The sequence below is a fragment of the Armigeres subalbatus genome, chromosome 2 (assembly GCF_024139115.2).
Source record: "Armigeres subalbatus isolate Guangzhou_Male chromosome 2, GZ_Asu_2, whole genome shotgun sequence".
NCBI classification, from domain to species: Eukaryota; Metazoa; Arthropoda; class Insecta; order Diptera; family Culicidae; genus Armigeres; species Armigeres subalbatus.
The window spans coordinates 124,333,147-124,350,931 of record NC_085140.1 but is presented as its reverse complement, the minus strand read 5'-3'; the positions used below and the strand labels follow the sequence as shown (position 1 = coordinate 124,350,931).

General features: G+C 41.6%; 1 protein-coding gene across 1 annotated transcript in view; it reads left to right on the top strand.

Moving 5' to 3' along the window:
• Positions 1–16,589, top strand: part of LOC134210790 (uncharacterized) — a 42,408-nt gene extending 25,819 nt beyond the window's left edge. The window contains exons 4-8 of the mRNA XM_062687069.1: positions 7,030–10,627; positions 10,688–11,088; positions 11,148–11,428; positions 13,683–14,335; positions 16,010–16,589. Of these exons, the coding sequence (XP_062543053.1) occupies positions 7,030–10,627; positions 10,688–11,088; positions 11,148–11,428; positions 13,683–14,335; positions 16,010–16,117 (5,041 nt within the window). The 3' untranslated portion in view covers positions 16,118–16,589. The remainder of the gene's footprint in view (positions 1–7,029; positions 10,628–10,687; positions 11,089–11,147; positions 11,429–13,682; positions 14,336–16,009) is intronic.
• Positions 16,590–17,785: the final 1,196 nt, after the last annotated feature.

Here is a 17,785-nt window from a genome sequence, read left to right as displayed (position 1 = left end):
ACAAATTGATATAATTTTAATAAAATCTTGTTATGACTAACTGGTCGGGACGGTATACAGAAAACAAGGTAGGCTCGTTAGAAGAATGACACTTCGAATGTAACGCATATTTTATCGCCACATGTTGGAGTACAAAAGTAAGCATGCTGCGACCGTAGAGCATCGTCTCGGTTCAGCTTGTGCGAAGATAGCAGTGACGTCACATGTTTACATTCAAACTGAATGTTTACATACGTTTGTGACAGAAGCGACTACAGATGTGCTCACGCAGTTTTCCAAGTGTTTTTTTCTCGTTCGTTCGCTGTGTTAACGTTTTCGCTTCGTCGCGTTGGCGTTATTTTCTTCCGGTTCCGACATGGGAGACTGGTGGCCGACTCGGTCACGGAAAAGGTGCAGAAACGCACTGCACTTTGAGGCACGGGCAACTCCTCCAAGCAGCTTTTGCAGAGCAACGTATATTCGTCGTTGCCAATCGGCAATTCGCCGAAGAAACTTAAGAAGCAGTAATCGCAGCAGCCGCAGATGCAACCAGAGCGGAAAGAGAAGTGCCAGCCGGTTTTTTTAAAGGGCAATCTGTCAGATTTGCGCCTTAAAATTCGCCAGCTGACAGCTAAGGGGCTGAAATGTACTTTTTGGCTCTGCAGCGAGAGCGCGAAAATGATTCCGGCAGACAAGGACCATCATCAATCCGTCGTGGAGTTTCTCAAGGTCCACAAGTTATGAGTACTACACTCATGACCACCTCGGTACGAAGCCGCTTAAGGCTTTGCTGCGAGGACTCCACGACATGAAGGAGGAGGAGCTCCAAGCTGAGCTCAAAAGTGGCGACCTAAAGCCAGTGGCCGTTCACAAGATCGCTCGTCACGATAAGGCGAGGAGATATCGCACGGCTCCACCATCTGGAAGGACCTGAAGCTGGTTGGCGTTATAAATTACACCGTCGTTGACTGGGAGCGATATCGGCAAGTGCACCGTGACCTCACGCAGTGCACCAACTGCTTCAATTTCGGGCACGACACCAGGAACTGCCGCACAAAACCGTGCTGAAACAAGTGTGGCAAACCCCATCCGACTAACGAGTGCGACAAGATGGAGGTGGCCGATCCCGCGTGCGCCAACTGTGGCGACAATCATCGGGCCACCACAAAATGCTGCCCAAAGCGAGCCGAAGGCTTCCACCAGGACCCTATTGAAGAAGAACCGTGTTCCTGCGCCCAACGAGGTGAACTATCCGGCTTTGGTGACCGACGAGCGATTCCAATCTTCCGACCGTTGCAACCGCACAACCGCAGCTACGTCGGTTCGAACCGGTTGCCGACGGAGTCCTGGAGGAGAAAGCGGGGATCATTCGCTGCAGGATCGATCGAGCTCCAGCACAATCGGCTCTATCCTGCAGCGAATGATCCCCGCTTCCTCCTCCTGGACTCCGTCGGCAACCGGAGAACGAAAATGTCCCACGGTTGAAATCTGCTCCGCTTTACACCGCGGAGCAACTGATGCCGATTTTCGCGCAGCTCGCCACTCGGCTGCGCGGTTGTAAAACCCGGTTCGACCAGGTTTTCACTCTTGACATGTTCATCATTGAAAATGGCTGCAAGGGTGGGAACGCTTGCTCGCTCGAGAGCAAAACGATCGAGCTGAAGGATTTCCGTGCGACTCGACCGGCCGACCAGGGGAGGTGGTGTGGCCATCGCTCTTCGCTATAACATCAACTGTACCCTGTTAAGAAAATTATTTTGAGCTTTTTAGTGGAATGTTTTCACCTGTCATAAGACGAGTTTAAACAATCCCATTCAATTCTTGTACTTGTATCCTGACTACGTATTTCGACCTCAAGTACAAGACACTGAAGACGGCCGTCTTACTGTTGAGGTCGAAATACGTATCTGTCAGGATACAATTAAGTGGTGGAATTCAATGGGATTGTTTAAACTCGTCTTATGACAGGTGTACCCTGTTGCCGAGCTTCCAGCTGAGTGTCATCGGCCACCCTTCAGAGGGACATCGTCAAGCTAACGCGGAGGCAAGGTCAGTAGATCATTACCGGCGACATGAATGCAAAGCATCAAGCCTGGGGAAATAGTCGCTGCAATCAAACCGGAACCATACGGAGCAACGACATGGAGGAAAGTCACTATACGATCCTGAACCCGGATTCCTCCACTCGGCTGAGTCGGTCCGGCGTCCATTCTACAATTGACTTATACATCACCAACGTGAACGACCATATCTCGCAACCGGCCGGGTACCAGACACTATTATCGAGTCGACTGGGGCCAGTTCCAAAGGTGCGTGGATGACTACATCAACTACCAGCGACATCAGACAACACTCAAAGAAATCGATGAGGAGCTGCACGCCATCCAAAAGGAGCTGTCCCAGGCCCGTGAACAACGCGTGCCATCTGCTCGACTGCTAAACAAATCCCTAATCATTGATACACATACGAATTACGATTTGATCCGTTTACGAAATGTCACGCGAAGACCTGCGTACCGGACTGCCGCCCTTAAGACACCTTGCAACCGCTTAACAAAAATTATCCAGGCCAGAATGGTGTACCTCGGGAATAGTTATTTCTCCAATAAGATCCGCGCTCTTCCAGACTGTACTAAGACGCTCTGAAAAAAAAAGAAAAAAAAAATCTAAAATCTAAGCCTCGGCCCATTCCACCTTTGATCCCATTAGACAGCAATGGCTCTAAGGATTGCTTGATCGCCGATAACTCCTGCAGAGAAGGTTGCCGAAATTCGTCATTTCTCGCGTCATCAACTCGCACAATCTTGAACATCGGGAAGGATCCTTCCTCTTCGAAAAGTTATCGCCTTATCAGTCTCCTCAGGGTTATCCAAGCTGTTTGAAAAAACGATTCACAGCCTGTTACTTGAGTCTGCCGAACACCACAACATCTTGCTCCAGCTCGAGGAACAGTTTGGCTTCCGACGCGGTCGATCAACCGTTCACCAACTGATATGACAATCAAAGATATATCCTGTCGTGGTGGTATCACATGTTGACTATTTTTGTTCAATGCCTAACGGATGGGCATGTGAACCAACGGACATCGTGTCTTGGAGCTTGGAATAGTAATGCAGTGAAGTGGGCCTCTATCCTCAGTAACAATGAAGAGAGATTTCCACCTTTTTTGCAATACTTTTCTAATGTGTTCTTTGATGATGATGAGTCGTAGCTACGCTTAAATCTAGCTAGATAGGTATATATGGAGAAAATGTAATCAACTTTATCGACATTAATAGAATTCACTGAGTAGAAGTTTTTTTCAAAACTAGGAGCGTGGCGCCTCTCTTATTTTGTTATGTCTCAAATTGAAGAGCCATCCTATGTAATATAAAATACCACACATGGACATAACAACTATGGTATACAAGCAATCTAATATGTAATGGCTTCATTCTCGATAAATTTTATTAACAGATAGGGAATAGGCGTGATGAAGCTTTATTTTGCCACCGAAAAGTGAATCCTATAGCTGACCACGACTTATATAATGATAGTTATTTTACACTTGCTTGTAAGGATTTAAGACGATTAGAAACGGTGAGGCAAATTTCATTATCTTCGCTTAACTTTTAAGCGATGCTTTTTTAAACCTTTTGAGTAGGTTTTACATTTATGCGGAAATGACCCTGTGAGATCAGTATTAGACAAATAAAATGAAGGAACGACGCAACATAATCTTCATTGAGTATCGACTTAAACTGAATTACGTAGAGAACACAAAACACTAAGAAAGTCTATGTGATAGGTGAATTAAACAAGTTAAAACAAAATGACATCTAACGAAATATTAGACAAATTTAGAAGTAAACTTACTGTTTGACTATTAAAATTTGTACTACACCCAATATTTTTTTTTACACGGTTGGTATTCTTTAATTTCCCGGTTAACCTAATTTTTCGCAGCTTTTTAAATACCACCTGAATTTTCTATGATTTTTTGTGAATTTTTTCATGGGGTTAACTCATAGTTTCATCAACACAGGTTGTAATCAACTAAAATCCACCCGTGTAAAAAAAGAACCGGGTGTACCAGACACCACTGCAATTGGTAGAAGACATAACGATAGGTACAATTCAACTACTTCTTTAACTGCATCAAGAAAAGGAAAGCTCTTAGATTAATTTTTCGATTCATTATAACATAACTTGTATAAACACCATGAGAATAATATCCCCAATTTAAGTGTTACTTGGAGGTGGCAATAGTATCACCCGTTGTCAACATAGACTGCGATTAGATATTGAATGTCGGCTCAAAGCAACTCTAAACACAATTTTGTATTTAAATTCTCTACAAATTTCTTGTGTCTTCAGAGCCTCCGTTATTTGTTGGGTAAATTATTGACAGGTTGACGATAAAATTAATAGACTGGAGGGAAACAGGAAATCTTAAACAAATAGTGTTCAAGCGGTCAACATAGACTAGTTCTTCTAAGTATTGATCTTAGTAGAGGCAATACTTCTGTTCGGGTCCAGTCTTGACAATTTAAGCTCCAGCGGGATACCCAAAAAAACTAGTGCCTATTTGAAAATTGAGGAGTGGAATAGAACTTGACTATAATAATAGAAATTGCAGACACCTGGACAGAAATTTCGTGAACATTGTTTGGACTAATGAAATGATTGTAAATTATAGGATACTATTAACTGAACGACATATTGAAAAAACATCCGTTCTCAACTACATCAAAATAAGGGAAACTCTCAGATGATTATATATTGATTTATTGCATCAGTACATGAATTAATTTATTGTCGAACAAACATCTTCATTCAAAAGTGTTACTTGGACATGGCATCAGTGCCACCCGTTGTCAACATCGACTGCTATTATGTATTGAATGTCGGCTACAAGAAAACACCAATTCAGCTTTATATGGAAAATATCTATGTACGTGCGGAGCTTCCATTATTGGTTCGGTTTATAACTGACTGACTGTAGAAAAAAGCTGACTGACTTTGGGAAGGGAAATATATCGTTTTGATCACAATACGACTCCCGGCCGCATTATTCTTTATAGGACTAATAACTTAATCACCCAAGGAATATTGGATACCATGAAAATTGAAGAGAACTTGACCATAACAATCGAAATTGCAGACAACTGGACAGAAATTTCGTGAACATTGTTGGACATTGTTTTAGACATGATAGTAACAAACTTATAGGATACTACAGTCGCCTCTCCACATCTCGATATTGGAGGGACCATCGAGATAGGGAGAGATCGAGGAATGGAAGGAAAATTTAAATGGGTACTAGATCCAAAAAAGCTTGTTGCTATGAAAAACGACAACAAAACAAATGCCATTTCTTATTGTTGATGTGTTTGTTATTGTCCAGAGATGGTCTAGTAGCCTAAAAATTTAAACATATCGACATAAGGAGAGTGAATTCAGAACAAAATATCCTCAGAACACATCGAGATAGAGAGATATCGAGATAGGGAGGTTATCGAGATGTAGAATGCCCGAATGTATGTAGTTTGAAGGGACCGAGCAAACCATCGACATAGGGAGAGATATCGAGATATAGAACATCGAGATGTAGAGAGTCGACTGTATTAACTTGACATTTGTTCTTAACTGCAAAAAATAAGGGAAGCTCTTAGATTAATTTGTTGATTTATTGCTCTAGTACTCGAATTAGTTTATTGTAAAACAAAAATCTTCATTCAAAAGTGTTACTTGGACATGGCATCAGTACCACCCGTTGTCAACATCGACTGCTATGAGGTATTGAATGTTGGCTACAAGAAACAATGAATTCAACTAAGATGTTAAAAACCATCTGTGTACGTGCTGAGCTTCCATTATTTGTTCGGTTTATAACTGACTGACTGTAGAAGCTGACTGACTGTGGGAAGGAAAATACATCGGTATGATCACAATACAACCCCCGGCCGCAGTGACCTAGTGAGCAACATAGCTTGAGTCGTCTGCTAGTATTGTGTATCACATGGACATGGCCTAGCCTTGATAACAGTCTATTAAGACTACAACTGGTCAACACCCGAAAAAATAAGAATCGCCTTTTATCCCTTTTTCTAGTTCTAAGATTTATTCTTCAAAATTGTATGTCTAAGCAAACCTGTTTTGGGAACATTACGATTACTGAGAAATTAACGAAATGAATCCATTTTCAAAAGTCGCGAATTTTCAAAAACGATTCCATGTTTTGATTATTAGAACATTAAATGAATATGAAAATCGCTAGGAAATGATTGAACTATTTTTGTCCACCTGCTTGTGTGGAGATTTTCCATAGTGTATTGTATTGTAGGCTTTTCAAATTACTGTTTTCAGATGATATCTTGTAATAGATAAACACATAAATTTGGATTGTTAAAAGATACCGTTCCAATAGAGTCATAAAGATTGTATTACGATTATAATTACGAGAAGCTTTCAATCTGGCCCGAAATTTCTGACGCATGTTTTTTTCAGCATTAATTGATAAGATTTGAAATAGCTTATATTGCTTCTTTACATCCACAGCCATATTAGCCATTTTTGTGTTCTTCGTATATCATGAGGCTGATACGATGATACTCTGCAACATAGAAGTCGAGAACATTTTTGGCATCCACGTTCTAGCACGTGGTCATCACGCCAAAAGCAAAAATCCTCCTGAAATTCGATCTCCTTTACCAATTGTCTTTTAGAATCCTGACGCGATTGTAACCAATCCAAACAGTAATCAATAATGGCTATTAGTTCTCTATTGTAGTTAGGAGAATAGATTCACTCGATTGACCAAATAGAAAATAGTGCTGTCCAATGAGCAGCTCGAAATAGCTCGAAGTTCTTCCCATCCCTCTCATGTCCATTTGTTGACAAAAAGAACGAACATGACGGGAACTACTTCGAGCTGCTCATTGGACAGCAATAATGATTTCTGGTAGATTTTTGACATAGATATGCTCTCTTTCCCTTTTCCCCAATAACCATGTTGTTTGTTTCGTCTGTTGCTAATCGTCTTATTTGTTGTATTTTGTAAATCAACAGATGTAAAGACCTAACCGAGGATCTACTCCAGAAACAAGAGCAAATATTCGACATGGAAAAGGAGCTGATCGTTTCCCGAAAAGAGCGGGAAGCAGCCGTCAAAGAAGCGGAAAACTGTCGGAACGTGCAGAACAGCGTACAGATGGAGTATGAACTGTACCAGCAGCGGGCCAAGTCTCGCGAAAACGAGTTGGTCGAGTCCCTCCACGAAGCACGGGGCAGCTCTACTCCGAAAGCAGACGTTCAAAAGCTTCTGGACACCACGCGACAGGAACTGAAACAATTGGAGGTGCATAACTACGAGCTACAACGGCAGCTGGAACGACAAGCTGAAGACCTGGAGAAACTCAAAAAGGCCGAAACAGATCAGGAAGAGAAGCTGAGTAAAATGATGGACGCGCTCAACAAGGATATAAACAGAAAAGATGCGAAGAAGCTTTTCCGATTGGTAACTAAACTGAGAGCAATCCTAGCCGATGAAGACCTATTGCTAATCAACACCAGTATCGACACGGACGAGTTCGCCGACAGTTTGGGAGATTCTAGCTTCAATAGTGACAGCTTAGATCGGATGTCGCCATCGAAGATAGTTCTGACCAATGACACTGGTAGTACAAATGTGATCTACAAAAACGGAAATAGTCAGATGCTTGACATGACAATTGAAAATGGAGAGCTCAAGAAGAAGGTTAAACTGTTGGAAGAGGAAAGCAGAAACATGGATGAGTTGCTGAAAAAATATGAGATGGAAATCGAAAAACTGAATAAAAATGATAGTCAGGCGAAGGAGCTGGCGAAACAACTCGCCGCGGAAAAAGACAACTCAAAGCGCGTGAATGAATCGTTTCAGATCAAAAAGATTGAGCTTGATAAACTAACAGCAGAATACGATGAACTGTCGATGCAAGTGATGGACAATCTTCAAGACATCGACAACTACAAGCAACAGATTGAACATCTCGACAAAAAGTTGTCGGAATCCTCCGCCACAATTGATCAGCTGAACGAGAAACTGGAAGCGTTCAAAAATACAGAAACGGATCTTCAGCTGCTACAGGAAAAGAACAAGGCAACCGAAGTTCAGCTTGGTGAAGCTCACATGCGGATAGTTAAGCTTCAAGAGGAAAACGAAAATCTGCTACCGTTCAAGACTAAGTTTGAAGAATCTAATCAGCAAATAGCGCGGTTGCAATCGGTTTCGGAACAGTTGGAGCAACTACGTAGTGAGTATCAGGAGCTGAAATCGAAAAATCAAGCTATCGAGGAGGCTAAGAAGGAATTAGAAGTCAAACTACATTCCATGCAAGAGAGTCAGGAGAAACACGGTGAGCTGAAGACTCATTTCGAGGAGCAGCAGCTTAAACTGAAACAACTGCAGGAGGAAAACCACGATCTGACTGTGGCCGTGCAAGAGCTTTCCGCAAAACTTGTCAGCCTTGAGGAGCAAATAGTTCGAGAAGATAGCAGTGAGCAGTTAGATGCCGATGAGCCGGCAAACGAAAGTATAAAAACAAAGCTTGAAACCAGCCTCGAGTTGATTAAGGAAGAAACGATTCATCTTTCGGAGGCGCTTCCTAATTTGGAAGAAATTGAGAGAAAGGTACAGGAGCTCGAACAGGAAAAAGAACTGTTGGTGAAACAAATAAACGATTTGCAGACAAATCGAGATGAGCTGCAAAAGACGTGTGTTGCATTACAAACCGACAAGGAAAACGCTGTGCGAGTCTTGAAGAAAGATTTAGATGAACTGAATGAACGATATTGTAGCATTCAAAATGACAAGCTGAAGCAGGAAGAGGAAATTCAAGTTCTTACCGACAGTTTGTCTGGTCTGGAAGAATCAAAATCCAAATTACTACATCAGATTGAATCACTCAAAGAGGACCACGTTCGGAAGGCAAAAGAATCCGATCATACTTCAGAGTTAGAAATCAGCCTACAGAAGTCGTTGGAGGAACTTGCCACCTTTAAGGAAGAAAATATTATTCTCGTGCAACAAATCGAAAACCATAAAACGGAACAGCAGTCCATTGAAGATAAATGCGAAAGCCTGTGCAACGAACTATCGCAGATGATAACAGTCAAGGATCAAACAAATGAAGCTGAAAAGCAGGCACTTCAGAACAAAATCAACGATCTTCAAGGAATTAACATACAATTCCAAGAGAAGAACGCACGTCTGAGCGAACAGGTCAGTGCATTGCAGTCGGAGTTGAACAGTGTCGGCGAACAAAAGAGTAAACTGTTTTCAAAACTTCAAGCGGTGGAAAACGAAATGGAAGAATCGTCCAACATTCGCGAGCTTTTGGACCGGGAGGTCCGAGCGTTGAAGACTGATCTCAACAACCTGCAGCAGCAACTGACTGAAAACAATGAAAAACTGGAACAGCTTCAGAAGGAGAATGAAGGGTTTAGGCATGAGCTGAAAAGCAAGACTGATCAGATTCTACACCTGGAAGAACAGCTGACTGAAGCACGGACGGAAAGTGCCGACCGCGTTGGCAGAAGCGAAAACGAATGGTGTGAGAAGCTTAAAAAGGCTGACATTTGTAATACTGAGCAGAAGCTCAAGCTTGATGCATTGGAAACTGAAAAGAAAGACTTGTTTGAGCAAATCGATGCTGTGAGAAGGGATCGGGAGTCGCTTGAGAAGTTAGTGAGTGAAAAGAATGCAGAGCTGGAGTCATTCGGTCATCAGATCGCAGTGCTCGAGACGCGGCTTGCAGAAAAAGAATTGAAAAATGGAGAATGTGAGAAGCGCAGAGTGGAAGTAGAAAATTTGTACAATGTTTTAGCGCAGGAAGTTGAGCAGTTGAAGCAAGAAGTGGAAATGAAAGAGGATGAAGTAATTACACTTCAAGGAAGGATTGCCAAAGCACAGGAAATCAATGAAACTCAGCAAGTCTTGGTTCAAAAGGAATGGGGTGAAAAGTATAAAAATATAGAGGCTTCAAATGAAGAACAGAGGCAGAAGTCGAATGCTTTAGAAATGGAGAAGGGTCTGCTTGAGGCACAACTTAAGGAGATTGCTATTGAACAAGAATCGTTACATGAAGCAATAAGAACAAAAGATAATCAATTGGAACAAATTAGGGGTTTAATAACATCTTTGGAGAACCAACTGAAGGATATGAAATTAGAGAAAGATCGATCAGAAAAAGAGATAGCGGTTTTTAAAGAAGAGCATAAAACGGAGAAGGAACATTCCAATGAGCTTCAAGTGCAAAATGATGAATTGAAGCGAATGAAGGATGCATTGGAATCTAATATGCAGATTGCGCAGCAACAATATGACGCAATATCACGTAGTCAATCCGACTTGCTACATGACAAAGCTCAACTGGATAAAGCAATTATCCAACTGGAAGCTCAAGTGGTGAATCTCAAGGCGGAACTGGTTATTCGGGACGACAAGCTGGGTAACCTTAGCCAGCTAGTGCTGGAAAATGATTCAGAAATTAGGCAATTGAACAACAGGATCAAATTGGAATCAATCGAATACACGAAAAGGATTGAAGAACAAAAATCCGACAATAACAAACTAAAAATTGATTTGGAGAACGAAAAAGCGAAGGTCTCAGATTATTCCAACAATCAGGTGAGATCGAATCTGTTATTTATCGATAAATAGTCAAAATAATTGGTTTTCATTTCCTAGATACCTTCATTAATGAGTACGATCCAGGGTTTCACCGAGCGTCAGGACGAACTTGAGAAACAACTGATAGCGATAAGAAAAGACTCTTCCAAACATGCTGCAGATGTGGAACGGCTTGATAAGCTCTACCAGCAGGAGAAGTTGAATGTGGCCCGATTGGAAAGGGCGCTAGAAGAAGCGAATCAGAGGTCATCGCCGCTTCAACCGGATGGTAGGCCCTCTCTAGGTGACGGCAAAGTTGCACATGCGCTCCGAAAGGAGAATGAAGATTTGCTAAAACAATTGAACGAGATGCAGAAGGTGCACGTATTCAAGACCAAACAGTTGCAGGATAGGATTGATGAGCTGAAACATATGGAAGTGGAGTGTACTAATTTGCGGGAAGAACTCTCCACCATGCGGTATTGCTTGATTCAGTTTATAGATTAGAATGATTCTTTAAATATTTCTGTTATTACAGCCATGAATCCAGTTTCCAGGAGAAGGAAACGCAAATCGTAGAGCTGAAGGAAAAGATCAACCGATACGAGGTGGTGTACGAGGACACCAACAACCGTCATCGGTCGCTGCAGCGGCAGAATGATGAGTTGCGCATGAAGCACCAAAATCTGGTGATGGAAATGGACGATCTGCGCAGGATAGCCGACAAGGATCGGAAGTCGCGGAGACAGAGCAGCCACGACTATCGGCGCGGTGGTCTGTTCGATACGTGCGACAAGGAAATTATGACGGATCCGAGCTGTAAGTTTTATTTTTTTAAATTTTATTCATAAATCTGGAAAAGAGGTCGTCAAAAGCAAAAGGGTGTAAGTGAGAAAAGTTCAAGGGTGACATTGCGGCTTCTTGACTCGAATCGTGCCGTGTGAACTGTTGTACAAAAGTGCTGTCTTGCTTTTTTTTATTTTTTTTAAATTTAGCTTCCAAGGAAGTCGAAGTTGGTTTTTGGTTGAATCTTGTTCTTTTAGGAGGAAGTCAATATGGCATACCGTGACCTGCCCTAATTCCGCGCATCGCCTAATACCGTGGTTTTCATCAAAAATCAAAACCTGGCTATCATGGACATCGTATTATTTGGTGAAATGTTCAAACATGTTATGTTTGAACATTTCACCAAATAATGTGATGTCCATGATAGCCAGGATCTGATTTTTTATGAAAACCACGGTATTAGGCGATGCGCGGAATTAGGGCAGGTCACGGTATAGCCGTTTGGCATAACGATTTAAATGCCTAAATGCCATTTGGCGTAATTTGTTTGGTACATCAAGGCCATTTGGAATAGCGACCGTATGGCAAAACAACCATTTGGCACAAAAAAGGTTAGAATAAGGCAAAAGAGTAGATGACTCCTTCTTCAAAAGTACGCATTTGCCCGGGATGGAGCAAAAGGGCAGATGACTCCTTCTTTAAAAGTACGTATTTGCCCGCAATAAGGCAAAACTGTAAATTACTTTTTTTAAGTACGCAGTTGCCCGAGGTGACGCACAAGAGTTTGCTCTGAATAATGCAAAAGAGTAAATGACTCCTTCTTTAAAAGTACGCATTTGTCCGGAATAAGGCAAAAGAGTAAATGACTCCTTTAAAAGTACACACTTTCCCGGTATAAGGCAAAAAAGTAGTTCTCTTTTTTAAAAGTACGCATTTGCCCGGAAGAAGGCAAAAGAGTACATGACCCCTTCTTCAAAAGTACGGCTTTTCCGGACAGAATGGTCCAATGCACCGAGTTCATCATTGACGTTTCAGCTTTTTCATTCAACGAGTTCATTCAAGTGTTCATTTTTAGTAAACAGTGCCTCGCTCAAACGTCATTGTGTTCATTCGGTGCATAGGTCCATACTAGATGACCCATTTTTCTAAAGAACGAAAAAGTCGAAGCGTATATGATTTCTTTTCTACGCATACGATCGGAATAATATAAATGAGCTGTTGATTCCATCTTTTAAAGCATTCGTTTTCTCCTTATAACGAGAAAACATACATGCATTTGGTTGGAAGAATTCTAATGAGTAGATCATTCCTCCATTCGAAGCACGCATTTGAAACCTTTAGAAGGCCCTCCTTAGCCGTGCGGTAAGACGCGCGACTACAAAGCAAGACCATGCTGAGGGTGGCTGGGTTCGATTCCCGGTGCCGGTCTAGGCAATTTTCGGATTGGAAATTGTCTCGACTTCCCTGGGCATAAAAGTATCATCGTGTTAGCCTCATGATATACGAATGCAATAATGGTAACTTGGCTAAAAAACCTCACAGTTAATAATTGTGGAAGTGCTGAATGAACACTTAGCTGGGAGGAGGCTCTGTCCCAGTGTGGAGATGTATTGCCAATAAGAAGAAGAAGAAGAAGATCACATTTTTTAGAAATAAAGCAAATTAGCACATTATTTCTTCATTTAAACTCATTTAAATTAAAATTTACCCGGAATTAGGCGAACAAGTAAATCACTCCTTAAAATACGCATATGCCCAGAATAAGACAATAATACATATGCAAATTGAGCTTTTTCCTAGAGTTTTTATAATTCTTTTAATTTTGTTGCCAAATGATTATTATTATTTTCTATTTTGCACACACTAATTCATGCGTCAAAGGGCAGAATTTTAAAAGGCGGAAAATCAAAAGGAAGAATCATTGCATTTTTAAGAAAATATCTGCTCCAGGTATAATATATTTTGGTGGATATATTTTTGATACTTGATGGGCTACAGCTCTTCGATGAACCTACGCCAAATGGAGTATCCTTCTCCACTGGAATCGTTCACGGGCCAATCGCTTGCAGTCGTCCTGAACATTGAGCGCCCTCAGGTCCTCTTCAGCTGCAAGAAGCCATCGTGTACGCGGCCTTCCACGAAGCCTGCGGCCTCTTCCGGGTTCTCTACTAAATACTATCTTCGCTTGACGTTCTTCCGGCATGTTCGTATGTCCAGCCCACCGTAGTCTGCCGTATTGTATAAGCTGCTAAATTTACTACTATTTGTATTTTTATACCAATTTCAGCTGAAGACTGTTCGTGCCGCGAAATGGATGCCCAAATTAAGGAAATGCGGAAACAACTTATGATCAAGGAGTGCCAGCTGAACACCCAGAAAATGATGCCAAATCCGCTCAAAAATGAAAACGTCGAGCTGCGCCAACTAGTTCGCGAACGCGAATCCCAGATCAACAAACTGCAGAGCGAGATTGGTCGCGTTTCACTGTCACTGGATCAAGAACTGAAAAGAACTGACAGACGTTGCAACGTTTGTGCCAAACAGCAACGGTTGAAGTCGCTTCGAAGCGATAAGGCTGTAGGCACAGAGCGTTGTGACTCGCCCGATGATTACAGCGCCAGGTCTCCACTGCCGCAGGAGCAAACCAAGAAGTTGGAGGAATACCAGGAAGAGCTTACCAAGTTGAAGGAGAAGTACCAATCGATGAAGCGACTCTGTCGGATACGGAATGAAAAGATTGCCAGCTTGAATGAGAACATCGTGGAGAAGGAGAACGAGAGCTGCAATGTGAATAAGAGTGTCCAGCAGGAGGTTTCCGTTTTGAAACGGCAGCTCAAGGAGAGCGAGGATAAGTTTTCGCAAATACAAAAACTGTACCAGAGCAAAAGTGGATCGGCCAGATTGGTGGAGCGGACCGTACAAACCGATGGCATGTCTCTTGTGAGTATTACTATGGCTTAGGCAGCATCTCATATACCGAATCAAACTGAAATTAAAAAGTGACATTTACTCAATTATTAGCAAACAACCCTAATCATGCAGAGGTTACTTTTGAAGACATCAAATCGTTTTTATAGATGTCTTATTGTTGTTTTTGTGTTTATTAGAAAGCCCAACGGTTCTTATGACCGATAATTTTTAATATTTCAATTGTCACTTTTTAGGTTCAATATAAGTCCAATTCAGGATATGAGACGTACCGTCAAACGGGGTGACTTGCAACAGCGGGGTGACTTGCAACACTTGGGTGTGCCACAAGGTTTTGTTTTTTTTTTACAATAAAAATATGCCCAAACATCGAACTTGTCGTCACGCATCCCTAGGTTACATTGTATTCGTTGTGCCTAGTTGGTATTTAGGTGAAAATATTACTCACTGTTGTTTTTTTGTATTATTTTGTGAAACATTTTCGTTAATTGAAAATCGAACGTCGTAAATCGTAAGTTCGTGTAGCAAATTGAAAATAATTTCACCAAAATCGATCCCCTCTCCAGTTACAGTACCTAATAAGGTATGTAATTCCGCGAAGACTATAAAATAATAAAATTGTTTGTTTTTGAAATATCAACTTTTTCGAAATTTGTCCCCCTGCGGGGTGACTTGCAACAGCTGACACACGATAGTTTTATTTATCAAAAACTGCTGATTCAGTTTATAATTTTTTTTTCAAACTTACATTGATTTTATGTTACAGAATTCCTTTACTAGCCGCGAAACTACAAAAAACCTGATTTCTAATTTTTCAAAGAAAACTTTGATGGAGGCGGCGGTAGAAGTTAAAAAACGAATTGTTTATCTGGGAATCCGCTTGGCGGTACGATTTGTCCCCAACAACAATTTTACATTATCTTAATAAAGAAAACAGTAAATCTAAGACTTACGGTGGTCAAACAGTGTTGAATTCCCAAGAAGATCCAACACTTGTGGATGGTTTGCTGCTTGCTGCGGAAATGCCTTTTCAAAATAATGATCTTAACATAATTGTGGTAAATTGGATGATGGGGAATGAAAGGGAAACTGTTTTAAAAACAACTATCTAGGGAATGACTGGTGGTGCACACCATTCTTAAGCCGACATAGAGCCGACCAAGGAGCCGACACTTTCAAACCGATGACTTAAAAATATCAATCGATACGTTGAAATCGTAAAAAAGGCGGAATAAGGGGAGGGGGGATCTCTCAAGTAAGGCCCCTGCATTGACAGTGATGAAGAATGACCCAGGATGAAAAATCACGACGATTAAGTTGTTCTAAAACATGTTATGATTGAATTCGATGATGTGTTGCAAGTCACCCCGCAGTAGGGGTGGCTTGCAACACCCATCATTTTGATATTATTTTCATATTTTTATTATTGTTGTATATCTGATTATATGTCTAATCACTAATATTAGGACCCATTAAAAGTATCATGTACTAGTAGAATGAATAAATCCTTTTAAATCAGAATTATTGAGCGAGAAACTTGAAAAGTGTTGCAAGTCACCCCGTTTGACGGTAGCTTTAATACATGAACCATTTGATTCAAGAAGTATCAAATATTTGAAATTTTCTGCAAAAATGGTTTCTTCCTATTATCTTCGGAACATTTATTGTTACTTCAATGTATTTCAGAACGATCAGGAGATCCTGCGGATGAAATATGAAAAGTACAAAACGATGGCCATAACCCTGATGGAGCAAAACGAGGAATTGAAACAAAGGTTATCGTCAGCAGCCTAGCGCCCCGACAGGGCCGAACTGAGTTCCCATTCTAGTCTGAAGCAAGTGTCTAACAAATGACTTCAGTTTCCAATCCGCCCGATGCGATGATTATATGTTGTGTTGCGAGTGTGAGAAAGCGAGCAATAGTGCGTAACCGTAATTGTATCTAGCCGTATGATTTGTGATAACCCTTACCTTTGGTAGCATTATGAAAGTTTTGTTTTGTTAGGCTTACAAAACCAGTCAAAGCCTCGTAATTGGCTAAACTATTGACATATTCCCTGCTAATGATAAGTCAGCGTTTGGACCGCGGTTTGATGTGGTCCCCTATTATGAATAGAAAATATGTACTAATACTAGTATCCACTACAAACTATATCAATTCTCTACTACCTGTTATGCATTTAGGAATTCTCTATGAAAATATACTTAATTCGGTATTTATTCGTATTTGTTTACACCCAATACAAATTAAATTCTTACTAAACAATATACTGATTCTGATACTGGTTCCGTTTTCGTATGTAAAATATCATATTCCTTTAAAAAATACACAAGATAACAAATCTTATTTATTTATTTATTATCAGACTAAGGCCGGAGTGGCCTGTGCTGCACATAAAAGACTTCTCCATTCAGCTCGGTCCATGGCTGCACTTCACCAACCACGCAGTCTGCGGAGGGTCCGTAAATCGTCCTCCACCTGATCGATCCACCTTGCCCGCTGTGCACCTCGCCTTCTTGTTCCCGTCGGATCGTTGTCGAGAACCATTTTCACCGGATTACTGTCCGACATTCTGGCTACGTGCCCGGCCCACCGCAGTCTTCCGATTTTCGCGGTGTGAACGTGTTGATGACTAGTCCAATCCGTTTAGCTTCGCTTTTCAGTCTGATGTAGGCTTCCTGCATCCTCTCAAAGTTACGTGCCATGATATCAATGTCGTCGGCGAAACCAAATAACTGGACGGACTTCGTGAAAATCGTACCACTCGTGTCAATCCCTGCCTTTCGTATTACTCTCTTCAAAGCGATGTTGAATAGCAGACACGAAAGACCATCACCTTGCCGTAACCCTCTACGCGTTTCGAAGGGACTCGAGAATGCCCCTGAAACTCGAACTACGCACATCACCCGATCCATCGTCGCCTTGATCAACCGTATCAGTTTATCCGGAAATCCGTTTTCGTGCATTAGCTGCCATAGCTGGTCCCGATCGATTGTATCATATGCGGCTTTTAAGTCGATAAATAGATGATAACAAATCTTGGTACCTATCTTATTGACGTAATGCTAAATTTGGCAATATCGGATTATTGTTAACATCCAGTTTTCCGCGAGCAGTAATTGGCGTCAGCTGGCCTATGGGTTATGGGCTTATTCTACGAGTCGAGTGACGTGAGGTGAGTCGATTTTAGCAATTCTCACGTGAGGTGACCATGTTATTCAAATGGGGATATACGACTATTCACACGTCATTCGAGCAATCTCACGTCACTCCACTCGTAGAATAAGTCTTTGATTTGGTGGTAAATAATAAGGTACTAATGAAGTGGGTTCACGTCCTCTTTTTTACCAAATTGATCCAAATGCTCGGAACGATGGGTGCAGTTGACCACCACAAACGTCAAATCAGAGACTATCCCATAGGCAAGCTGGCGGCCATTTTCGCTCGCGTAAAACTGGACA